The sequence below is a fragment of the Rattus norvegicus genome, chromosome 1 (genome assembly GCF_036323735.1).
Source record: "Rattus norvegicus strain BN/NHsdMcwi chromosome 1, GRCr8, whole genome shotgun sequence".
Lineage (NCBI taxonomy): Eukaryota > Metazoa > Chordata > Mammalia > Rodentia > Muridae > Rattus > Rattus norvegicus.
In genome coordinates this window covers 223,438,154-223,464,548 of record NC_086019.1, presented here as the reverse complement: position 1 = coordinate 223,464,548, position 26,395 = coordinate 223,438,154, and the positions used below count along the sequence as shown (strand labels likewise).

General features: G+C 35.9%; 1 protein-coding gene across 6 annotated transcripts in view; it reads left to right on the top strand.

Annotated features, from left to right (window-relative positions):
• Window positions 1–26,395, top strand: part of Vps13a (vacuolar protein sorting 13 homolog A) — a 226,717-nt gene that overhangs the window by 90,952 nt on the left and 109,370 nt on the right. For all 6 annotated transcript variants that reach the window (NM_001100975.2, XM_039079915.2, XM_039079911.2 and 3 more), the window contains 10 exons: window positions 72–150; window positions 3,107–3,261; window positions 3,627–3,783; window positions 12,888–12,967; window positions 14,110–14,169; window positions 14,366–14,519; window positions 15,250–15,366; window positions 15,448–15,551; window positions 21,050–21,217; window positions 23,143–23,447. In NM_001100975.2, the coding sequence (NP_001094445.2) occupies window positions 72–150; window positions 3,107–3,261; window positions 3,627–3,783; window positions 12,888–12,967; window positions 14,110–14,169; window positions 14,366–14,519; window positions 15,250–15,366; window positions 15,448–15,551; window positions 21,050–21,217; window positions 23,143–23,447 (1,379 nt within the window). The remainder of the gene's footprint in view (window positions 1–71; window positions 151–3,106; window positions 3,262–3,626; window positions 3,784–12,887; window positions 12,968–14,109; window positions 14,170–14,365; window positions 14,520–15,249; window positions 15,367–15,447; window positions 15,552–21,049; window positions 21,218–23,142; window positions 23,448–26,395) is intronic.

The following is a 26,395-nucleotide window of genomic DNA, read 5'->3' as shown; positions in this document are numbered from 1 at the left end:
TTTGAAGATTATCATATAAATTTGAATAAAAGGTCTGTGTTCTAATTGACAGTGAGTTACTTCTATTTCAGATTCAAGCATCTACTATGCCAGTGTCACACATTTCTCAGAAGTTAATCCCTTTATTGGAGCAGTCTGCTACTGAAGATGGTAAAGTGAAAGCTGCCTAATAGAATCTTTTCTATTACTGTGTCTAATCGAAGTAGTTTACATTTTGAGGGATGTTTTCTTCAAATGATTTTGTATAGGGGTAGAAACGTCTTCATTTCTCTATAAAGAGTAATAAAAGAAAAATCAATAAAGGTATTAAAATTTATGTCGTGTACATGGGAGACAATCAGAAATGAGTCACTCAAAAGAGTGATTAAAAATTGGGCTTCTAGGCTGAGGGAGGCAAATTGTAGAAAGGTGACTTGGAAAGGAATGGCACATGGAGGTGAGGCTACGCAGAGTAAAGTCCGCAGGCTTACCAGAAGCTTCAGGGGAAGGCAGCACATTGGCATTGATGAAGTAAAAAAGGACACAAAGTTGGTGGATGGGTGGCTCTAGGAAGAATTTGGGGTGGGACAGCAAATCTGATCAAAATATGTTGTCTGAAAACCTCAATATTTTTAAAGAAATAAAAATATTATGTTTTAAAATATTAAATATTTTAAAAAGAATGGCTTTATCATAGAGGGACTTACCTAAAGTCTTGAAAATGTAGTAGCAGTGCAAAGGTAATTTCCTATGTGTGTTGTAGAATCCATGGGAAAAGAAGCTGATGCTTCTCTGTACTGTTGTAAACCAACCATCACAATAGCATCCTTATGCAAGACGGCGGGCACCATTGGGAATACAGAAAATGCCAGGTGGCAGCAGTGTTCCTAAGTTGCTGAGACATTCTTGCTCAACTTCTTTAAATAATAGAAGTATTCTTTAAAGTTACATTTGTAGCAGAATCACTTGGACAAAAATAAATTCTGATTTTAATCCAAGAATCTGTAACAGAAGTCATTATTGAGTTTAGAATTGAAAGGAGAAGAAAGTTTGTAGATGCCTAATTTAAAATGTATTATTTGAAGAAATTTGAGATAGTAAGCCTCTTATTTCTTTTCTTTTTTTTTAAGGGAAGAAAATAAAATTTAACATCTGCATTTGCATACAAAACTTATTTTTAATTTTTAAAAATATGTCACTATCAAGTATCTTTTTTTCATGGCATCTTGGGAAAAATATATTTCTACATTTTCAAGATTTTAGAGAAGTCTACCAGGGAAAATGTTGTGTTCTCCAGAGAAAATGTGTATGTGGTGAGCAAAGAGAGGTTAAGTCTGAGGTTATGTGATCTAACGGGTTTAGTTAATTAGGGATGTACTTCACTTTAGTGTGTTTGTGTTTTACTAATTTCTTTTTAGATTTTTTTCTTTGATGGAACATTTCTTCCATCTTTATGGTGTTTTCATCATATCCATCCACTACTACTCATTCCATCTCCCCCTGGCGCTTAGCATTCTGTCTCTCTCCTTGACTTAGGCTACCTCTCTGCCTCCTGTCAACATTACTAATAACCCCAGAGTCCAAATAGGGCAGCACATGTACTCACATGAATGCATGGCTGTCCTCTCGGGCATGGTCAGCCTGGCAGGGGCCATCTCTGTAAAGAATGACTTTCCCTTCCCATTAGCCATCCCCTTCCACTAGTGTGACTAAGTTGTTTCATAACTTTACAGTTTTGGATCCCAAAGTTTTACTATAAATTCTGAGGAGACTATGGCAGCCTGCTCACTTTAAAGTCCTGGTAGAGATGATGGGAAAGGCTTTCAGTAAGATATCACGCCTAACCTGCTAAAGAAAATCAGTTACCAGCAGCTAACAATAGTTTCTTCCTAAATTCTCATTAACCATTGCCTATAGGGAGAGTTTAAAGAACGTCACCACACCTCTACTGAATTTGCACATAGGCAACTGTTAATCAATTTGGTACATTTAGTTCTCAAAGAGCTTTCCTAGCTAATGTCTGAGCAAGCATTGGACCCATTCATTCACCTAAGTAATTTAGTCTTCCCTAAAGTTGTTGTTACAGTCCTCCTCTTTCCCTCCCTGGTAAAAAGGGCTGTGAATATATGGACGTCATTGGATCACGTGAACAACCACACAGTCTTGTGGTTGATTTTCCTCAGTTCACATTTTCTATCTTTACTGCTGTCTATGGTTAGTTAGGTCATTCCAGCAAGCTTGTGAACTTTGAACATCAGAAGGAAGCTTCTTTTTAGCCCACAATAAATCTACTGACAAACGGATAAGTCATGTTTGGCGCAGGTAGTATGAGAACTCCTTACATCTCTCAATTAAAAACTGTTTGGATTTTTTAAGTAGTTGATTAGTTCAATTTTTCATGTATTATTTTCAGAATATGGCTCATTACAGATAACTAAAATTATACTAAATCAAACTGTAGTTAAAGTGGTGCTTTATTAACATTTCAGGCCCTGACCTCTGTGATAATATTGCAGAGTTTTAAACTAAATTCTGTTACACTGTCCAAAAACAGTGATCATGGTAGCCTATTACTTTTAGTATTCGTATTGTACACAATCACTGGTATTGTTTTCTGCTATAACCATTTCTTATCTAACTTAGAAATAGACTACTGCTTTTTTATAAAGTTGATTTTTTGAGTTGAGAGAGATAGCTCTGCGGTTAAGAGTTCATTCTGTGCTTGCGTAGGATCATAGTTCAGTGCGTAGCACCCACACTGGGGCAGCTCTCTACAGTCTCACCCTCCAGCTAAAGGGAATCCATGGCCTCTCTTTGGACCCCAGGGGTCCTTTCACTCATACACCTGCAAACAGATACATGTGCACATAATAGGAAATAAAAATGAACCTTAAGAAATTGTTTTTAAGCTAAATATTAAATATTTTATATTTTTCATACATTTTATTCTTTGCAATGTTATATTTATTTAAAAGTAATTTTTATATTCTTTTTCTAGCTTTTGTGTTCAACTTTTAATATAGACCCATAGCATTTTGATGCTTACATTTATTTGAGAAAAATTATAAAAATGTTAAGCATATGTTATTTCTTTTGTTAACTAAAACAAAATATTTCATGAATTTAGACTCAGAGGAGGAATTTTTTGATGCACCATGTAGTCCCTTGGAAGAGTATCCTCAAGTGTCATGTAGAGTTGAATCTACTCGACGGAAAAAATTACAAAAGAAAGATGGTTCAATGAATTTTATTCAACTTAGCATGCGATTTGAAGTAGCAGAGGTAAGTTGCATAAATATGGGCTATATGAATTGTCATTTATACTGTGTATAGTTTACTCAAATAATCTCATTGCTAATAGACACTGCCCAAGGTAAAGACTTGGTGAATGGTTTTCTTCCATGTTTTTTAAAGTTTATCTTCTTTCTAAGATTATCTTCCTTAAGAACTAGTGTTTAAGTGGTATATTATAGTCAGTTTTTCAGTACATGGTTTTTTAGTACTGATTCTACAGTGTAAGTATGCTTTATGTGTGGGGGAATATAAAATCAATATTAAATTTAATTGTGGTATACCACGTACTGCTTGTCTGTATTTATATATTTTCAGCACGTGTGTGACCTGTAGACTTTGCCTTTCTTCTGCAGGTGTTGATTCAGTTCTATCATCTTGTGGGAGACTGTGAACTACCTGTGCTGGAAATGGGTGTTTTAGGATTAGGAACAGAAGTTGAGATTAGAAAATTTGACTTGAAAGGAAATGCCTTTTTGAAAGAATTATGGTTAAAATGTCCAGGATACTTAGGTAAGACTATTAAAATATATAAATTACTTTTATAATTTGATTACCTGCTGTAGAATTTTCTGTTCCTTAGACTTTGAATCAATATATTTATATTTTGAAAATCTTAAAAAAAAGAAAGTCCAGGGCCATTATATTTAAATTTATGTTATTCTTTTTTCTTTCCTCAGTACATTTTTTCTTTTTTTTTCTTTATTAACTTGAATATTTCTTATTTACATTTCGATTGTTATTCCCTTTCCCTGTGTCCGGGACAACATCCCCCTAACCCCTCCCCATCCTCCCCCTATTACCACCCTCCCCCCAAAAATCACGTTCACTGGGGGTTCAGTCTTAGCAGGACCCAGGGCTTCCCCTTCCACTGGTGCTCTTACTAGGATATTCATTGCTACCTATGAGTTTGGAGCCCAGGGTCAGTCCATGTATAGTTTTTGGGTAGTGGCTTAGTCCCTGGAAGCTCTAGTTGGTTGGCATTGTTGTTCATATGGGGTCTCGAGACCCTTCAAGCTCTTCTAGTCCTTACTTTGATTCCTTCAACGGGGCTCCTGTTCTCAGTTCAGTGGTTTGCTGCTGGCATTCACCTATGTATTTGCTGTATTCTGGCTGTGTCTCTCAGGAGAGATCTACATCTGGTTCCTGTCAGCCTGTACTTCTTTGCTTCATCCATCTTGTCTAATTGGGTGGCTGTATATGTATGGGCCACATGTGGGGCAGGCTCTGAATGGGTTTTCCTTCTGCCTCTGTTTTAATCTTTGCCTCCCTATTCCCTGCCAAGGGTGTTCTTGTTCCCCTTTTAAACAAGGAGTGAAGCATTCACATTTTGATCATCCGTCTTGAGTTTCGTTTGTTCTAGGGATCTAGGGTAATTCAAGCATTTGGGCTAATAGCCACTTATCAGTGAGTACATACCATGTATGTCTTTCTGTGATTGGGGTAGCTCACTCAGGATGATATTTTCCAGATCCAACCATTTGTCTATGAATTTCATAAAGGCATTGTTTTTGATAGCTGAGTAATATTCCATTGTGTAGATGTACCACATTTTCTGTATCCATTCCTCTGTTGAAGGGCATCTGGATTCTTTCCAGCTTCTGGCTATTATAAATAAGGCTGCTATGAACATAGTGGAGCATGTGTCTTTGTTATATGTTGGGGCATCTTTTGGGTATATGCCCAAGAGAGGTATAGCTGGGTCCTAAGGTTGTTCAATGTCCAATTTTCTGAGGAACCTCCAGACTGATTTCCAGAATGGTTGTACCAGTCTGCAATCCCACAAACAGTGGAGGAGTGTTCCTCTTTCTCCACATCCTCACCAGCATTGGCTGTCACCTAAGTTTTTGATCTTAACCATTCTCACTGGTGTGAGGTGAAATCTCAAGAGTTGATTTGATTTGCATTTCCCTTATGACTAAAGATGTTGAACATTTCTTTAGGTGTTTCTCAGCCATTCGGCATTCCTCACCTGTGAATTCTTTGTTTAGCTCTGAACTCCATTTTTTAATAGTGTTATTTGTTTCCCCGCAGTCTAACTTCTTGAGTTCTTTGTATATTTTGGATATAAGCCCTCTATCTGTTGTAGGACTGGTAAAGATCTTTTCCCAATCTGTTGGTTGCCGTTTTGTCCTGACCACAGTGTCCTTTGCCTTATAGAAGAAGCTTTGCAGTTTTATGAGATCCCATTTGTCGATTCTTGATCTTAGAGCATGAGCCATTGGTGTTTTGTTCAGGAAATTTTTTCCAGTGCCCATGTGTTCCAGATGCTTCCCTAGTTTTTCTTCTATTAGTTTGAGTGTATCTGGTTTGATGTGGAGGTCCTTGATCCACTTGGACTTAAGCTTTGTACAGGGTGATAAGCATGGATCAATCTGCATTCTTCTACATGTTGACCTCCAGTTGAACCAGCACCATTTGCTGAAAATGCTATCTTTTTTCCATGGCATGGTTTTGGCTCCTTTGTCAAAAATCAAATGACCGTAGGTGTGTGGGTTCATTTCTGGGTCTTCAAATCTATTCCATTGGTCTATCTGTCTGTCTCTGTACCAATACCATGCAGTTTTTATCACTATTGCTCTGTAATACTGCTTGAGTTCAGGGATAGTGATTCCCCCTGAAGTCCTTTTATTGTTGAGGATAGTTTTAGCTATCCTGGGTTTTTTTTTTTTTTTTTTTTTTTTTTTTCCCCGGAGCTGGGGACCGAACCCAGGGCCTTGCGCTTCCTAGGCAAGCGCTCTACCACTGAGCTAAATCCCCAACCACTATCCTGGGTTTTTTGTTATTCCAGATGATTTTGCAAAATGTTTTGTCTAAGTCTCTGAAGAATTGGATTGGTATTTTGATGGGGATTGCATTGAATCTGTAGATTGCTTTTGGTAAAATGGCCATTTTTACTATATTAATCCTGCCAATCCATGAGCATGGGAGATCTTTCCATCTTCTGAGCTCTTCTTCAATTTCTTTCTTCAGAGGCTTGAAGTTGTTATACAGATCTTTTATTTGCTTGGTTAAAGTCACACCAAGGTATTTTATATTATTTGGGACTATTATGAACGGTGTCGTTTCCCTAATTTCTTTCTTGGCTTGTTTCTCTTTTGTGTAGAGGAAGGCTACTGATTTATTTGAGTTAATTTTATACCCAGCCACTTTGCTGAAGTTGTTTATCAGGTTTAGTAGTTCTCTTTTGGGATCACTTAAATATACTATCAGATCATCTGCAAATAGTGTTATTCTGACTTCTTCTTTTCCAATCTCTATCCCCTTGACCTCCTTTTGTTGTCTGATTGCTCTGGCTAGAACTTCAAGAACTATATTGAATAAGTAGAGAGAGAGTGGGCAACCTTGTCTAGTCCCTGATTTTAGTGGGATTGCTTCAAGTTTCTCTCCATTTAGTTTAATGTTAGCGACTGGTTTGCTGTATATGGCTTTTACTATGTTTATGTATGGGCATTGAATTCCTATTCTTTCCAGGACTTTTATCATGAAGGGGTGTTGAATTTTGTCAAATAATTTTCAGCATCTAATGAAATGATGATGTGGTTTTGTTCTTTCAGTTTGTTTATATAATGGATCACGTTGATGGTTTTCCATATATTAAACCATCCCTCCATGCCTGGGATGAAACCTACTTGATCATGGTGGATGATTGTTTTGATGTGCTCTTGGATTCGGTTTGCCAGAATTTTATTGAGTATTTTTGCGTCGATATTCATAAGGGAAATTGGTCTGAAGTTCTCTTTCTTTGTTGTGTCTTTGTGTGGTTTAGGTATAAGAGTAATTGTGGCTTCGTAGAAGGAATTCGGTAGTGCTCCATCTGTTTCAATTTTGTGGAATAGTTTGGATAGTATTGGTATGAGGTCTTCTATGAAGGTCTGATAGAATTCTGCACTAAACCCCTCTGGACCTGGGCTCTTTTTGGTTGGGAGACCTTTAATGACTGCTTCTATTTCCTTAGGAATTATGGGGTTGTTTAACTGGTTTATCTGTTCCTGATTTAACTTCGGTACCTGGTATCTGTGTAGGTAATTGTCCATTTCCTCCAGATTTCAAGTTTTGTTGAATATAGGCTTTTGTAGTAGGATGTGATGATTTTTTGAATTTCCTCTGGTTCTGTAGTTATGTCTACCTTTTTATTTCTGATTTTGTTAATTTGTACACACTCTCTGTGTCCTCCCGTTATTCTGGCTAAGGGTTTATCTATCTTGTTGATTTTCTCAAAGAACCAACTTTTGGTTCTGTTGATTCTTTCTATGGTTCTTTTTGTTTCTACTTGGTTGATTTCAGCTCTGAGTTTGATTATTTCCTGCCTTCTACTCCTCCTGGGTGTATTTGCTTCTTTTTGTTCTAGAGCTTTTAGGTGTGCTGTCAAGCTGCTGACATATGCTCTTTCCTGTTTCTTTCTGCAGGCACTCAGCGCTATGAGTTTTCCTCTTAGCACAGCTTTCATTGTGTCTCATTAGTTTGGGTAGGTTGTAACTTCATTTTCATTAAATTCTGAGAAGTCTTTAATTTCTTTCTTTATTTCTTCCTTGACTAGGTTATCATTGAGTAGACCATTGTTCAACTTCCATGTATATGTGGGCCTTCTTCCCTTATTGTTATTGAAGACCAGCTTTAGGCCGTGGTGGTCTGATAGCACGCATGGGATTATTTCTATCTTTCTGTATCTTTTGAGGACTGTTTTATGACCAATTATATGGTCAGTTTTGGAGAAAGTACCATGAGGTGCTGAGAAGAATGTATATCCTTTTGCTTTAGGATACAATGTTCTATAAATATCTGTTACGTTCATTTGTTTCATGACTTCTCTTAGTCTGTCTATGTCTCTGTTTAATTTCTGTTTCCATGATCTGTCCATTGATGAGAGTGGGGTATTGAAATCTCCTACTATTGTTGTGTGAGGTGCAATGTGTGTTTTGAGCTTTAGTAAGGTTTCTTCTAAGTATGTAGGTGCCCTTGTATTTGGAGCATAGATATTTAGGATTGAGAGTTCATCTTGGTGGATTTTTCCTTTGATGAATATGAAGTGTCCTTCCTTATCTCTTTTGATGACTTTTAGTTGAAAATCGATTTTATTCAATATTAGAATAGCTACTCCAGCTTGCTTCTAACGACCATTTGCTTGGAAAGTTGTTTTCCAGCCTTTCACTCTGAGGTAGTGTCTGTCTTTGTGTCTGAGGTGTGTTTCCTGTAGGCATCAGAATGCAGGGTCCTCATTGCGTATCCAGTTTGTTAATCTATGTCTTTTTATTGGGGAGTTGAGACCATCGATGTTGAGAGATATTACGGAATAGTGATCATTACTTCCTGTTACATTCATATTTGGACGTGAGGTTATGTTTTTGTGCTTTTCTTCTCTTTGTTTTGTTGCCAAGACGAGTACTTTCTTGCTTTTTCTAGGGTGTAGCTTGCCTCATTATGTTGGGCTTTACCATTTATTATCCTTTGTAGCGCTGGATTTGTAGAAAGATATTGTGTAAATTTGGTTTTGTCATGGAATGTCTTGGTTTCTCCATCTATGTTAATTGAGAGTTTTGCTGGATACAGTAACCTGGGCTGGCATTTGTGTTCTCTTAGGGTCTGTATGACATCTGTCCAGGATCTTTTGGCTTTCATAGTCTCTGGCGAGAAGTCTGGTGTGATTCTAATAGGTCTGCCTTGATATGTTACTTTACCTTTTTTCCTTACTGCTTTTAGTATTCTTTCTTCATTTTGTGCATTTGATGTTTTGACTATTATGTGTCGGGATGAGTTTCTTTTCTGGTCCAATCTTTTTGGTGTTCTGTAGGCTTCTTGTATGCTTATGGGTATCTCTTTAGGTTAGGGAAGTTTTCTTCTATGATTTTTTTGAACATATTTACTGGTCCTTTAAGCTGGGAGTCTTCACTCTCTTCTATACCTATTATCCTTAGGTTTGATCTTCTCATTGAGTCCTGGATTTCCTGTATGTTTTGGACCAGTAGCTTTTTCCGCTTTACATTATCTTTGACAGTTGTGTCGATGATTTCTATGGAATCTTCTGCTCCTGAGATTCTCTCTTCTATCTCTTGTATTCTGTTGGTGATGATTGTATCTACGGCTCCTTGTCTCTTCCTTTGGTTATCTATATCCAGGGTTGTTTCCCTGTGTTCTTTCTTCATTGCTTATATTTCCATTTTTAATTCCTTAACTGTTTGATTGTGTTTCCCTGGAATTCTTTCAGCGATTTTTGTGATTCTGCTCTATAGGCTTCTACTTGTTTACTTATGTTTTCCCGCGTTTCTCTAAGGGAATTCTTCATGTCTTTCTTGAAGTCCTCCAGCATCATGGTCAAATATGATTTAAAATCTAGACCTTGCTTTTCTGGTGTGTTTGGATATTCAGTGTTTGATTTGGTGGGAGAATTGGGCTCCAATGATGCCATGTAGTCTTGGTTTCTGTTGCTTGGGTTCCTGCGCTTGCCTCTCGCCATCAGATTATCTCTGGTTTTACTTTGTTCTGCTATTTCTGACAGTGGCTAGACTGTCCTATAAGCCTGTGTGTCAGGAGTGCTGTAGACCTGTTTTCCTGTTTTCTTTCAGTCAGTTGTGGGAACAGAGTGTTCTGCTTTCGGGCGTGTAGTTTTTCCTATCTACAGGTCTTCACCTGTTCCTGTGGGCCTGTGTCCTGAGTTCACCAGGCAGGTCACTTGGAGCAGAAAAGTTGGTCTTACCTGCAGTCCTGAGGCTCAACTTTGCTTGTGGGGTGTTGCTTATGAGCTCTCCGCAAGGGCAGCAACCAGGAGGACCTGCGCCACCTTTTTCGGGAGCCCCCGTGCACCAGGGTCCCAGATGGTGTTAGGTCTTTTCCTCTGGAGTCAGAAATGTGGGCAGAGTAGTCTCTTCTGGCTTCCCAGGCGTGTCTGCCTCTCTGAAGATTTAGCTCTCCCTCCCACAGGATTTGCGTGCAGAGAACTGTTGATCCTGTCCCTTCAGGTCCTGGCTTTGTCTGGAGCACAGGGGACCTGCAGCTCCAGTGCCCCTATCTTCCGGTTCCCAGAGGTCATATCCCTCAGTACATACATTTTTATTCAAGATTTAATTATATCATTTATCCTTTCCCTTCACCTTCCAACCCCTCCTACAAATCCTCTACTCTTAAATCAATAGCACCTCTCTTTTTTTGAATATTACATATGTGTTTTTACACGAGTATATTAATAAAGTTTGTTGAATCTGTTTTTGTTGCCTATATATGGCTTCAGGGCTTAATAATTTTTGTATTCAATAACCAGTTTGCGTGATCATTCCTGGGAATGGCTGATTCTACCTCTCTCAGCACTCATTAGATGCCTTTAGGTTTTTGTCCAGGGAACATTCCCTATGCCATATTAGCATGTCCATTGTTCTAGTCCTCCTTATGCAGCCATTTCTAGAGTTTCTCAGCAGCCTTCTTGGCCCTCACACTCTTGATGCTCACTCTTCTGTGATGTTCCCTGAGCTATAGAGATGCAGGATTTTTCATGTGAATGAATCTATTGATTTCTATTTTGTGATTTTCTTCTGTTGATCTTCATTTGCTGTAAGAGAAACTTCTTTAATGAGGGGGCTGTATATGCACCTAAATCTCATTATTTGGGGCTAGGAACCACAGATGAGAGTGACATTTGTCTTTCTGCATCTGGATTACTTCACTGAATAAATCTTTTCTAGGTCCTGTCTATTCACTTATTAGCTTCCCTAACAGTGTGGTATGTTTGTTAAAGTTGATGAACACACTCACTTTATCACCTGAAATTGGTTATTACATTAGGTGTAAACATTTGTATTAAACTTTTTAGGTGTTTAGACAAATGTTTAAAGTTTCTATGGTGGTATCATTATAAGCATGGCTTCAGTGTGCTGAGTATCTGCAGTCCTTCCCTTGTACTTCTCTGGTAACTGGCTTAAGATCATCTCGCTGCTGTCCACACTTTACCTGTGTATTGCATATCTTACTGGAATAATGCAGTGCACATCCTTTTTAAGGTGGGCTTCTTTTAGTAATCTATGTCTAAATCTCTTCTTATCTTTTCATGTCTTGACACCTAGTTACTCTTGCTTACTGAATCACGCTCCCATTCCTGGACACATTATTGGTTGTCTATCCACTACTTTCATAAACAACATCTTAATTTCTTCTGGGTTTTGGCAGTTATGGATAAAGATGCTATAAATATCTATACACAAACTTCGGTATAGAGCTAAGCTGTACCTTTCTTTGGGTAAATATAAAAGAAGCATAACACGTAGATTATATGTTAAGTATGTAGCGTTTGTAATGAACCTTCAAACTCTTCCTGGGATTATGTAATTTTTCATTTTTGCTGGTAATAAATAAAAGTGCTTGTTATATCCTTGTCACATCTTGTTAGTGTGTGGACTTGAGTCCTTCTAATAGGAATGTAATGGCAGTTTGAATTTCTCTGATTATATTTGATGTAGAAAATCCTTTCATGTGCCAATTTGTCCTAAGTTTTTTGGTGAGTGACATCTGTTAAGTTCATTGGCTCTTTTATGAATCATGTACCAAATTAATTAGTTTAACCTAATTAAGTCAGAGGTGATGCATGGTATGGTTTCACAGTCTATGTTTTCCAGCCTGGGGGAACTTGAGTGTGGTGGACTGTGTCACAGTTATCTCTTGGTCTCCCAAACTTGAGTGTGGTACATTGTGTGACAGTTACTTTTTGGTCTCCCAGACTTGAGTGCGCTGGATTATTTTGATTGCAGTAACTTGAGTGTGGTGTACTGTGTCACTGTTATCTCAGTCTCTCAAACTTGAGTTTTTAGATTGTCACAGTTGTATATTTGTATTTGTGTAATTTTATTACAATTATCTCTTAGTCACACAAACTTGATTATGATGAACTGTGTTATAGTTATGTCTTAGTCACACCAAGATCATCAAATGTAGAAGATGTTACATTTTGTTCTGTTATGCCAAAATTATGTGTAAATGAAGCATGGATCTTCTTTAGGGTTGAAAACTGTAGTTAGTTGTCCCTAAAATAGGAAACTGGTTCCTATAGTCTTAAGCGTTTAGGTTTGAAGGGCTATATACACATTGTTCTTTTTTCTCTGCAAGACCATGGTAATTAGTTTGTGATCCTTTATCTAAGTCTCTAGATGCTGATTTTCAGTAGCCATAAGTAATTTGATAATGACAGTTTTAAAGGCTATACAGCTACCTCTTCCCTAGCACTTCTCATAGAATGTTTAGTTTTGAACTGAATTAGTAATATAACTAGTAATTATTTTATACTGCTAAGATTGATTTCTATCTGGTATATAGAAAAATTAACATTTTTTGGGTCCATCTCAACAACTAGTGTTTTTAGAGATACTGTTTTCTTTCAAGGCATCGTCATGACTCAATACTAGAATTCTTCATGCCCTAAAAATTACTTTGGTTCTTTAACAGCTTACTTATTTTTGTTATAGACTTGAGACTTTAGTGTTAAAGTACAAAGGAAGAGTACATTGTATGGAGAATGACTTTTTTGAGTTTAAAAAAACAAAGAAGGGACCTTATTGAGGATATTCTAGTGAAATAATTTTCAATCATAATTACTAGTTTATTTTCCCACCAAAAATTAATTTTTAAATTATTTTTAGATGAACACAAGAAACCAGTTTATTTGATCACGACTCTGGATAACACAATGGAAGATTTATTAACATTGGAATTCATGAGGGTAAGTAGTTGTGATCTCACCTGATAGGCAGATAGATGTGCTATTGAAATTCAAAGTTTAGTGTGCTTAACCCATACTCTTAACATACCTTGTCACTTCCTTAAGTGTCTTTTTTTGTTTTGTCATTATTGTCATGTTTTGATTTACAAATACTTCATAGAGCAATGTAAGTTCCCTGTGTTCCAAGAAAAAGATGACCTCTAGATTGACTTTTTCCACCAGAGTATTGAAAAAGAAATGTCTACAGTTGATACAATGTCTTACTGTGTGTGTCACAAAAGGACGGATTCACTTCATTTCTACCATTGTCTAGTTACCTGCTTTTTAAGTATCATTTCATTTTTGTTGATTCATCATATCTTTTAAAAATTTTGTGAATTTTAATATTTTAAAAAAGGGGGTTGGAGCGGTTACTTGAAAGATGGCTCAAGGGTTAAGAGCACTGACTGCTCTTCCAGAGGTCCTGAGTTCAATTTCCCAACAACCACATGGTGACTCACAATCATGTGTAATGGGATCTGGTGCCCCCTTCTGGTATTTCTGAAGATAGCGACAGTGTACTAATACATAAATAAATAATATTTTTTAAAAAATTTATGGATCTCCTTTATGTGCTGTGGTCTATTGATGAATTCTTCTTTATTTTGACCCTCTGGTGCTTTAATAATTATTTTGTAATAAGAATTTTGCCAAGAGAATTTATGTACTTAAGACCATTTTTGCTTCCATGTTTAGTGGAGATTTCTTTAAATTTTTGTTAAGTTTGTGTCAGGTTTTAGAATACACAAAATCTAAAGAAAATTAATAAAGCAGCTGTTTTATATGCTCATTAAATGAATTCCTATTCAAAAATAATAAATTGTGCCTTTTTCAATATTATCAGTCTGCAGGCTATGATACACACACACACACACACACACACACACACACACATCTACACTCACACAGATCTACACACACACACACACACACACACACACACACACCCCTATATCACTAAGTATATAACATAATATTCACTGTCACTTATGGTTAATTTATGTATAGTGTTCAAATCTTGAGAATTTTGCACCTATCAAGCAATTGGATGTATAAAATACCTTTTTAACATGTTCTAATTGATACATTTTCTTTTTGGATAGGTTGAAAAAAATGCACCAAATTTGAATAGTACCTATAACAATGTTTTACAACTTATTAAGGTATGACTATATAATTATTAGATACCATATTCCTGTGCCTAGATGTCTTACCAAGTTATTTTATAATTGGAATCATAAGATCCTTGAAGTTAAGTATTTTAAATCATGCGGTTTATACCACAAAACGTATGGTATTTTAAAAACCATCAAGTCAAATTTTTATTGATTTAGTTCTAAAGTTGATTTTGTTCCATAGGTGAATTTTTCCTCTTTGGATATTCATTTACACACTGAAGCACTTCTGAATACAATGAATTATCTTAATAATATTCTCCCGGAATTAGGGGAAACGTCTGCCTCAGTGTCTGCTGCAGAGCCTGAAGACAAAGGAGATATCATTAAAAAACTTGGTATATTTCTTTTAAATTTAAGTTGTTTTTGTCTCCAAATGAAACAGTAATTATAAGTTCTGATATTGCTTTTAATTAGATAAATAACTTAAAACTGATTAATTATATGTCAGGTTAATTTTAGAAAACAGCAATAAAGGAAACTGATTATTGCTCAAGAAAAGGTGTTTATTCTGTAAAAGATTTGAGAATTAGATATTTAAAGTAAATATTTGATGTAGTTTAAAGTATGTATATGATATTTTAGATTTGAAAACTGTAATTGGCAGCATTAGAGTATTATCATGGTTTCTTTTTAATCGTAGTGCAGATTAAGATTTAAAATGCTCTAAAGTCCAAATGTTCTTGCATATACTGGTGATGCTCCAAAAGCCTTGGAGTTCGGAGCATTTGACACTTTGCATTGGAGACACTCCATCTGTTATCATTTAGGATAATGAACGCCGGTGCTTTCCATAATGCCAGTGTCTCAAAGGGTCAGTTATTGGCATGGTTTCTCAGTTACCAAGGAGTGGTCACCTCTTAGACCATTCCTTGGCCTGCTTGTATTCTATTCATTAGATAATTGTTTTCTCTAGAGTTTTCAATTCAGTAGTGAATCATTTATTTTTGCTTATAGATGAATTGTAAATCTGATTACTCAAGGTGATATTTTATCTGCCTTCTAAGTGTAGTGTGCTAATTACTAAACCTTTCCTTGTGTTGTTACAACGTGATTTTTGTTTTGTAGCTTTAAAGCTACCCACGAATGAAGATATTATTACCTTGCAGCTTTTGGCAGAGTTATCTTGTTTACGGATTTTTATTCAGGATCAGAAACAAAACATTTCTGAAATTAAGATTGAAGGTAATAACATCTCATAAAAATATATTTAATATTAACAAATTGAAGAAGACAGAACAATTATTCATTGTTTTATTTCCTTAGGGCTTGATTCTGAGATGATTATGAAGCCTTTAGTCACCGAAATAAATGCAAAACTAAGGAATATAATTGTGTTAGATTCTGATAAAATGGCTGTCTACAAAAAGGTGAGATTTTTGTTTTTATTGAATACTAATACATCGTTAAATATTTAATGTTCATATTAATTAAATAGTAATTGTCATATATTACCAATGTGTCTTATGCATAATGGGATTTAGATTCAGGCACAATGACTTATTAGATTTGATACTTAATATTTGAATGATCTTTTAGTTATGTAATTTAAAATTCTAGTTATAAAATTATTGTTTTCCCAAGTAAATAATGTTCTTGTAACAAAGAAGCTTTTGGAGTGGTTTGGGGAGGAGTGTTGCTAATAATTTTTCTCATTTCAAAATAAATGTTCTATTCTTTAAATATTCTAAACTGCCTATTTTATATCATGGTATTAGGAGGTGTGAACTGTTTCAAGTGTATTTTCAAGGATGCTCACTAGTATACATAGCTATTAAAATAAGATAATCCTTTGAAACCAATGTCGATGGCTAATCATTTTGTTAGTAATTCTTGAATAATTAGGACTTTATGCGGAATTATGTGTTGAAAGAAGTGGTGACAAATACTAAAGTGTGAGATCAGAGGAACCTGAATCAGTGCTCATTGAGTCAGGATGTGAGCACTTAGACAAGAGAGAAAATTCTTTTCATGGCTGGACCTAGTCTGTTATCAGTATTATTATTCATTTATTCTTTATGTGTCTGAGTGTTTTGTTTGCATGTAAATGTATGTGTATATATATGTACGTGTATATATATGCTAGTATACATACATACATACATACATACATACATACATACATACATTCTGCATACACATATCAACAGTGTCTTATTATACATAATGGGATTTGTACTGCATACATATCTTGTGCCCACCGAAGAGGGCAATGAATCCCCTGGAACTAGCGTTACAAACAGTTGTGAGTCACCATGTGGTTGCTGGAAACTGAGCTCAAGTCCTCTGGAAGAGCAGTAAGTGCTCTTAAGTTATGTCATCATTACTGATAAAATCACCAACTGGAGTTTTATGTGAAACAAAAATATACTTGTTTATATATGTGTATACACATACTTATATATACTACATATATATTATTAAGAGTAATTTAGCAGGAGTCTCAAAACATGTATGACTTACAGAAACAAGGAAAAAGAAACTTTTCAAAGTCTTTAATTTCTATCATTTTTACTTTAAGATTTATGGTAATTATAGGACAGTGAAGAATAGATCATGCATTTTAATTTTTCTAGAAAGTGATGCTCACAGAAATTAAATTATCTATTAAAAAATATACAGATAGTACCAGAAATGAGTTATAGCCCAGAAATGAATTATGCTAATTTTCTTCTGTAATTTTATAAAATATGTACAAGATTAAATTACAAGATAAAACAGGCACAGATTGGAATGTTTCTTTCTCCTGCTTTCTTTCTCCAGTGTTTATTTTCTTTTAATGTTCCTTGGATTCCAATGTAGGTAGTTTTTTAAATGAACTACTCCTTTGAGTCACCAAAGAAGCAGAAATTCTTTTGCACTGTATTAAGTTTTGTTATCATTTTGTGTTAGACATATACTATTGTCCTTTGTGGGTTTGGGTTTTATTGATAAACTCATTATTGTTACAGATTTTAACTTTCAGACCAAGTCATTGTGTACTAGAACAACATTCTCCATTTACAAGTGAATTGTTGAATAGTTCTCTAGTTATTGGTAAAGACAAAAACACTTCTGATATTACTACCTGAAATTGTACTAAAAGAAAACAGCTTGATGTTAGTTTATAAATTCTTTTTTATATAAAGGGTATCTTGGAAATTACGAGGTGTTTGGTTTTTTTTTAAAGATTTATTTATTTAATGTATATGAGTACACTGTTGCTGTCTTCACACATGTAAGAGGAGCCACTGAATGGTTGTGAACCACTGTGTGGGTATTGAGAATTGAACTCAGGACCTCTGGAAGAACAGCCAGTGCTCTCTTAACTGCTGAACCATCTCTCCAACCTCTAGAAATTATGAGTTTTAAGTGCTTATTTATTCTGGGTAACAAATACAAATGTTTGTGGGTTTGTTTGTTTTCTTTGTGTGTATGTGTGTTTCTCCATTTGTTATCAGGTTAATTATGGCTTCATAAAATTAGTTGAAAAATTAGTCTTCTCTAGCTCACATTGGCCACTCCCCTGGTCATCTCTCACTTAGTCCAGATAATTAAAAAGAACTTACTTGCTGTAACTATAACGCTTTTTTTTTTTTTTTGGAGCTGGGGACCGAACCCAGGGCCTTGCGCTTCCTAGGTAAGCGCTCTACCACTGAGCTAAATCCCCAGCCCCCACTTGCTGTAACTATAACTTCAGCCTCTACCTCTTCACACCTATACTGAAAGCAACTTTGAAATACAACTTCACCTGTGTCCAATTCTACCTGGCTCCTTGTACTTTGGCTAGGTCACATGGAATACCTCTCCTTATACACCGCCCACAGCCCACTAGAAGTTGTTATTTCCCTTTGGTCTTGGGAATTGATGTTTTTCCCCCCTTCAGGATCCTATCATGCTGTTCACCACAGTTATCTCTGTAATGAAATTCCTTGTTGGCCTGAAGGCTAAGCTGTTTTACTTCTGGACGTGATCATGGTTGCCCTTGACCATCAAACTGTCTCTTTGTGAATCAAGGTCTTCTGAAGGGTTAATTTATGCTAACTGCTTTCTACCACAAATTTGTGTGAAATTTATGTTGATTTCTTTTTTAAATGTTTGGTGTACTAGCAAAGAATGTATATGGTAAGCTTAGGATTGATTTTTAGGGTTTTTTTCTGTATTATAAATTACTACTACCACCTATTGATTGTAATGATAAGTTATTAATCTACTCTGAGTTCCCTGCAGGTATAGGCATGGCTCTACACCTGCCCAAAAGCTCTGGATTCACGAATGAAAGACACACACATACATCCTTCATATTTAATAGCCTTAACTAGTTCAATGGCTAGTCACTTCCAAACCTCTTTGTAGCTATCATACTCTCTCCTCTGTTATTTCTGAATTAATACTTGCTAAAGGTATATTTTATTTCTGCTACCCCATATCCAATTGGGGGAGTAGCTCTTTGGGCCATTTTCCCCGATTCTTACATGTTGGTGGGCTCCTAGTCTGATCTACTTTTTCCCATCATGGGGATTCTTCTCCTTCTTCGTCCCTTCGTCCCTTCTTTAGGAAATCTAAAGGTTTCTCCTCTGTTTCCCTGCCCAGCCATTAGCTGTTGGCAACTTTATTTCCCAATTAGAGCCAACTGGGGCAGGCTTCCTTTAGCCTAAGTACAAGACACTGCAAAGAGGTTTTCTTTTGGGTATCGCACTTAGCATGAGTACACAGGGTGCTACTAGTTTTTGATTTAAATAATTATCATAAATTCCGTTTACCTCTGAATATTATTCTTTAGCTTCAAGGCTACAAAAATTGAGACACATACAGGTTTATTATTGAGGTCACTCAGCTAGTAGAGTTTCATCTACCAGCCTGGATGTTAGTCCCAGGTATTCTGGGTCTTTATTGTCTGGGTCTTGTTCTAATTAACGTTTTCTGTCACCATGGGAGCCAAAGTTGAAACTCAAGCAGGAAACTTGGAAGCAGGACAACCATGATAAACAAGACAGTTAGCAGTGTTCCTAGTGATCTAACTCAGTAGGCTCTCGGGATCCAAGTCAGTCACAATAACAAGAAAAATAACTAATATACCTCCTATCTACCAATCTCAATACTGAAAACCAAGTCTGCATGCATCAGGAATACAGGACAACCTACAATATTAAGGAAAGAGCCAAACAAGTAAAAAGACAACTTTCTATGAGTAGAGGTGAGGTCAAAATGTTAGCACAGAGCAGAATCCCAGCAATGTAGCCTCCACTGTAGACTGGGCATGGTGGTGCACCTTTAATTCCAGCAATCTGGAAGCAGAGCTGGCAGATCTTTCTAAGTTTAGAGCCAGTGTGTTCTAAGCAGGTGCCAGACCAGCCAGGGCTACACAAAGGAAGGAGAATGCTGTTACTCGGCTGGCTTTCTGATTCTTTACCTAACCCATAGTTATGGTCTTTCCTCAGTTAGTTGATTTCCCACCCCCTACAGACAAACTGAAATCTGAGCCTCACAAATGTCCAAGGTGTCTTTCTCCCATTCCCCACTCCCTCTCTCATCGCCCAACCGATGCTTTGGGCCTTTTAAAATAATTCATTTATTTTTATATATATGGATATTTTGTCATCTGTCTGTGTGTCTTCTTGGTGTACTGTGTTTGTGTCTGGTGTCCATGGAGGCCAGAAGATGTTGTTGGATCCTTTGGAACTGGAGATACAAGTGGTTTTGAGCTACAATGTGGGTGCTGCAAATTGAACCCCAGTCCTTTAGAAGAGTGGTCGGTTCTGGTAACCCCTGAGCTATCTCGCCAGCCCAGTGTTACGGGTCTTGAGTTGGGTGGATAGAAGTGTTTTCACTTTTTCAGGACCTTTTCCAAGAAAAACCCTAATCTAATTTCCCTTAGTTTTTCCTTATGCATTCCCAACAGGGGCCAACAAAGTCCCTGTCGTAGAGGAGAGTACTATGTTTTAGTTTCCTGGGGACTTTGTGTCCCACATTGGTGTTCCTCAACCTTTATGCTTGAGCTGAATTGTTCTTACTTAACTTGCATGCTGTTTGCCATCCCTTCCTCTTGGGATCTTATAATATTCTCTCCTGATTTTTCTAAGATGAGAGCATACTTTGTTGTCTTGTTATTTCATATTTTTAATAGTGTTGAGAAAATTATAATAATTCTTTTTTAGGTTTGAAATGGTCTTCAGTCTAGCTTTGTGCATCACATCCAAAGCCTGGCTTCCTTTCTTGTGTTTTGTCCTTCTACCTGCCAAAATTGCTCATACTTTGTTTCCTTAGGAATGGTTGTTCTGTGTTTGGTTTTCCTGATGCTTTTCAACCCTCTGTTCTTGCATTTAGAATTTAACAGTCAAGAAAACTGTAAACTTGATACTTTGTTCCAAATTTTAAAAAACATAGTTTCTTGTTTCTTACGATTTTAACTGGTAATGTGGAGTTGGAAATTATAAGCCATCACAGGCAATTTTTTAAATAAAACAATTCTTACCCAGCCAGTGAAGAATGGGAAGTTTAAATCTGAGATATTCCAAAGATAAATAATGACCTACAGGTCTCAGACCTAGAGGAATGAGACACTGAGTGCCGGGAATTTGTGCCTGTGGTATATCTCAGCTTTGAAAGTTATCTAAAGATGTTTCTGTGATGACTGCAGTGCAAGGTGAAAATCCAAGAGGGATAAGGATCTCTTCTCCTCCATAAAAACACAAGACAACAACAGAAAGCATGTTAGTTACAAATTCTAATAAAGCATTTGGAACTGTTGTCTCATTTGTACTTTCTCAAATTCCTGGCAGATTTTCCAAATAGTAGAATATTTTATTATTATTTTGCTTTGTTTCATTTGGTCTTGGGGTACATTACTGCAAATATTGACAGTAACATTTGGGGTTCTTCTCTTAAGGCTGTCTATATCACTGGAAAAGAAGTTTTCAGCTTCAAAATGATTTCTTACATGGATGCAACTGCTGGCTATGCATACACAGATATGAGTGTGGTTGATGCTCGGGTTTATTTAACTGTTGGTTGCATTGAAGTAGTGTTCGTCACAAAATTCCTATATTCTATATTGGTAAGTATTTTAATAATTATTTTCCTCTAGAAGGAAATTGCTATGTTTAAACATAGATGAAGACCTATCTTAAAATAGGTATGATTTATAATTTTAGGTTATGTACGTAAACACACATGTGTGCACATAAAGCATGTTTACACACACACACTTTTGTTTGTGTGTGTGTGTGTGTGTGTGTGTGTGTGTGTGTATTTATTTATAATTTTTTAAAGATATGTCCCTAAGATATGTCACTTGCTGGTCTAGAACTTAGAGAATAGACCAGGCTGACTTGGAACTTACAGAAACCAAATGACCTTTGCCTCCCAAGTGCTGAAAATTAATGTATGTTTCATTATATCTGGCCTAATAATAATATATTACAAATTAAAACTAAAGTAAAGAATATTCCTTCATCTTTGCTTTTCCCTTGTACAAAAATACTTCATAAAAAAGTCTATAGGATCTTCAGGTTAAAACATCACATTTGGTTAAAATAAGTCCAACACAGAATTGAGATCAAGATAGGAATATTTGTACAAATACATATATGTACTTATTTAAAATAATTTGTTACATACCTTAACAACCAAAATGTTTAGTACTTTTTTAAAATTGTTTTTGTATTTAGTACTTTTATATAATATTTTGACAAATATTTTAGTTAATTGGTTAACATACTAATGTATCATATACTATATAAAAATAAGCATATACATACATATATTTATAAATAATATGGTATACTTTAATTGAACCTACTATTTAAATCATAAATGTAAGCCTTTGCATTTTCTGCCTTCCACTTCAAAAACTATATTCCAAATTTACATAAAATCATCATTAGGAAATTATATTTTGGATTCAAGATTATTCCATTTTATAGATATAAACTTTGACAAATAAAATTGAATCTTGAAATGTTTTTTTCCATAGAACTTCTGAGTTCTTTAGTTCTGCTTTTCATAAGTTTTTTCCATTGTACACTCGCTGCCAGATACTTAATTTTCCTGGTATACCGATTTCTATTCCCTTTATTGTTGTTGTTGTCGTTGTGTTTGTGTATGTTTATATTTGTGTTTGTGTGTCCTCCTCAGTTGCTCTCTACCTTATACACTAGAGCAGAGTCTCATTCAGCTTTCCGATTTACCTACTCTGTCTGTGCATCCCCTCCATACTCTTACTGACTGCTGAGAGGAGTGGTATGGCACCTGCCTGGCTTTAACCTCCATCCCTCACCAGCATTAGTGTTCAGTTGTTTTCTTGATTTTAGCCTTTCCAACTGGGTAAAGATGGTGTAATTCGTGTTGTCCTAGTTGATAAGGGCATTGAACACTATAAGCTCTCTTTAGCTGTTTTAATGTGTTGTTTTGAGACCTTTTGTTTAGAGATGTATCTCATGGGTCTCCTGAGTCATTGATTGTGTGGTTTTTGTCTTGACGACATTTTTTAATTCTTTATATACTCTCTATAGTAATCCTGTAGACTTACTCTTCACTCAGTTGCTTGTTTCCTTTTGTGTACAATTTTTAGTTCTGTGAGGTCTCAGTTGTCAGTTTTTGGCCTTCCTTCAGGAGTGCCCTGGAGACTGAGCTTGGGCATTTACCTGATAGCAGACACTTCTACACATTGAACCATTGAACCAGTCCTGAGAGTTCTTAAGTACTTCATAGATCTTTAAATCTAACCTACAAACATGAGTGGGCTGTTACACGTGATTAGGTCTTAGAGAAAGTACACAAAGAAATAATACTACTGAACATTCAAATAGCCCTTTTGGCATTTATCTTGTGACTAGATTTTTATTTTATACCTATATTTTCTGTCCTTTTTTTTGCTTTATGAAGGTAGAATTACAGTTAATATATTTATAATTTTAATGTTTTATTAAATGTAATATAATTAATAATATTAAATGTAACATAATTGTATTACTTTTATAGGCATTTATAAATAATTTTCAAGCAGTTAAAAATGCCTTGGCTGAAGCAACTGTTCAAGCAGCAGGGATGGCTGCTGATGGTGTAAAAGAACTGGCCCGAAAGAGTTCTAGGTTTGCATTGGATGTTAACATCAAGGCTCCAGTGGTGCTCATTCCACAGTCTCCAGTGTCTCGGAATGTTTTTGTTGCTGATTTTGGATTAATTACAATAAAAAATATATTTGTTACCGTAACAGAGACCCAGAGTAATATTCCACCTGTAATTGATTTGATAACAATAAAGTTGAGTAAAATGAGACTATACAGGTAAGCTTTTCATAATATATTTGTGTTAAAGAAAATGATCTTTTTCTTAATTCTTAGACTAAAGGACTTGATACCTTTAGAATTCTCTTTATAGTGTGATTTTAGTTTACTGTAACTGTACTGTGATTTTTGTTTTTGAAGATGTCTTCTAGCTAGATCAATTATAGCCTTTTAAAAAACAACCTAGAAATACTTGAAAACTATTCCTTAGATAATGAAGAAAATATTTATGATGTTTTCTCTTTTATTTCTTATTTTTGTTACATCCTTTTGCTGATCAGAATCAACCAAAGCACATTAATTTTATGACCCCAAAACTTCTGTTTTTTTAATCTTATTTTTTCTTTCATTATGTTATATGCACCATTTTTCTTTATCTAAATTTCTTTAATTGGAAGCTGAAATGTTTATTTTTCAATGTAAGTCAAGCTTCCATAAATGTAGTTCCACCCAGCTTCCTTTGTCCCTCTAAATTCTCGTGAAGTTCTACTGGTTTTGTGCTGTAATTCATAGGAAAGCAATTGTAAACTGAGTAAAGTTACAGGATTATGCCCAACCCCAACCCCAACCCCAGTGATTTTTCAACCATTTTGGAAGAATGTGTTTCAAGAAGGAATGTGAATCTGGTTCATTTCATTAATCTGGGATGAGGGGAATGCATATGTCAGTTAAATATTTAAGCATTCTTTCACGTATTAATGTACAAATGGGTAGGATCAAGTATAGTGTAGATAGATAGTGTCTACTGGACTGTTGAGGTACATATAATGTGCTGAAATGATCATGGCAAAGTAGTCAAATGGATACAGAAATGAGGGATAGGGACATAATTTAGTAACTGACTAACTTACATAAGAATTACCGTTAACATACTCCTTTGTAGATAAAGAAACTTACCAGTTTCAGGAAGTTTAAAAGTAAACTTCATGGTAACTTACTGTTAAGTGGATGTGGGGGTTAGAGTAAAGGAGATATGGAAATTCTCTTTAGGTATAATACTCAGAATTTATTTTTTGATAATGCATTTCAGTGAGAAAAGACAACAAAACCAAAAACAGTACACTGGCAATACTGGTTTATGTAAGGGACAGAATAACTTAGAAATAAATAAATGGAGAGCTCAAAACACCTAGACAATTGATTGTATATTCAGGATATTAAAAGAAAGCTCTTTTAAAAAATCTTAGATATGAATGGATAGTCCTTGAAGTTGTTGGAATGAGTAGTATTTAATAAAAACATTTGAGCCTGAAGCATGTGAGAAAGCATGATGAGTAACGCAGATCTGGCATCAATGGGAGGAGAGGCTCTTGGGTCTTGAGGCTCAGTGCTCCATCATAGGGCAATGGCAGTGAGGTGGGAGTGGTAGTGTGGGTGGGTAGGAGGAGCACTTTCCTAAAGGCAGGGGGATGGGAGAGAGGATGTGGACTTACAGAGGGGAAACTGGGAAGGGGGAACAACATTTGAAATGCAAAGAAATAAAATAACCAATAAAAAAAGAAAAATTCACATAATTTAGATTATATATTGTGTGAAGCTCTCTTTTTTTGACTTAAAGCTATTTTGTTAGATAATTTTTGTTTCAAATGAAAGATTTTTTGTGTCCTATTACATTATACACTTAAAAAAAATCACTTGGTTTCAGTCTTTGCTATTCACTTATGGGATTATTTTAAGTGTGTGTCATAGTTGTTGACTTTGTACTCGCCATGCCATATGTCTCTAGGCAGTTTTTAGAGGTCAAGTCATGTAAGACTTTTTCTATTCATATGCATAAATGAATCCCAGAAATTAAAGTACAATGGAATGAAAAAATTTACTTAAGAAGAACCCCCAGAAGTGAAGCAGGAAAAGGCCAGTAAGATGGCCTAGCAAGTAAAGGCTCTTGGCTGCAAGCCTGAAGACTTGACCAGGTACCTTCATAGTGGATGAAGAGAACCAGCTGTCATTCTCCGACCTTAACAAGGACTTGTGTCCTATTCCTCATAAGCAATCAAACAAATAAGAAAAAGTAATTTAGGAACTGGAGAAATAGCTCAGCCATTAAGAGCACTTAATGCTCTTCTATAGGTTCTGGGTTCTTTCCAGCTTCTGGCTATTATAAATAAGGCTGCTATGAACATAGTGGAGCATGTGTCTTTGTTATATGTTGGGGCATCTTTTGGGTATATGCCCAAGAGAGGTATAGCTGGATCCTCAGGCAGTTCAATGTCCAATTTTCTGAGGAACCTCCAGACTGATTTCCAGAATGGTTGTACCAGTCTGCAATCCCACCAACAATGGAGGAGTGTTCCTCTTTCTCCACATCCTCACCAGCATTTGTTGTCACCTGAGTTTTTTAATCTTAGCCATTCTGACTGCTGTGAGGTGAAATCTCAGGGTTGTTTTGATTTGCATTTCCCTGATGACTAAGCATGTTGTACATTTCTTTAGGTGCTTCTCGGCCATTTGATATTCTTCAGCTGAGAATGTTTTGTTTAGCTCTGTACCCCATTTTTTAATAGGGTTATTTGGCTCTCTGTAGTCTAACTTATCTAAATATCATATTTTAGATATTAGCCCTCTATCAGATGTATGATTGGTAAAGATCTTTTCCCGGTCTGTTGGTTGTCTTTTTTATCCTAATGACAGTATCCTTTTCCTTACAGAAGCTTTGCAGTTTTATGAGATGCCATTTGTCGATTCTTGATCTTAGAGCATAAGCCATTGATGTTCTGTTCAGGAAATTTTCCCCTGTGCCCATGTGTTCGAGACTCTTCCCCACTTTTTTTTTTCTATTAGTTTGACTGAATCTTGTTTGATGTGGAGGTCCTTGATCCACTTGGATTTAAGCTTTGTACAGGGTAATAATATGGATTGATTTGCATTCTTCTACATGCTGACCTCCTGTTGAACCAGCACCATTTGTTGAAAATGCTATCTTTCTTCCATTAGGTGGTTTTAGCTCC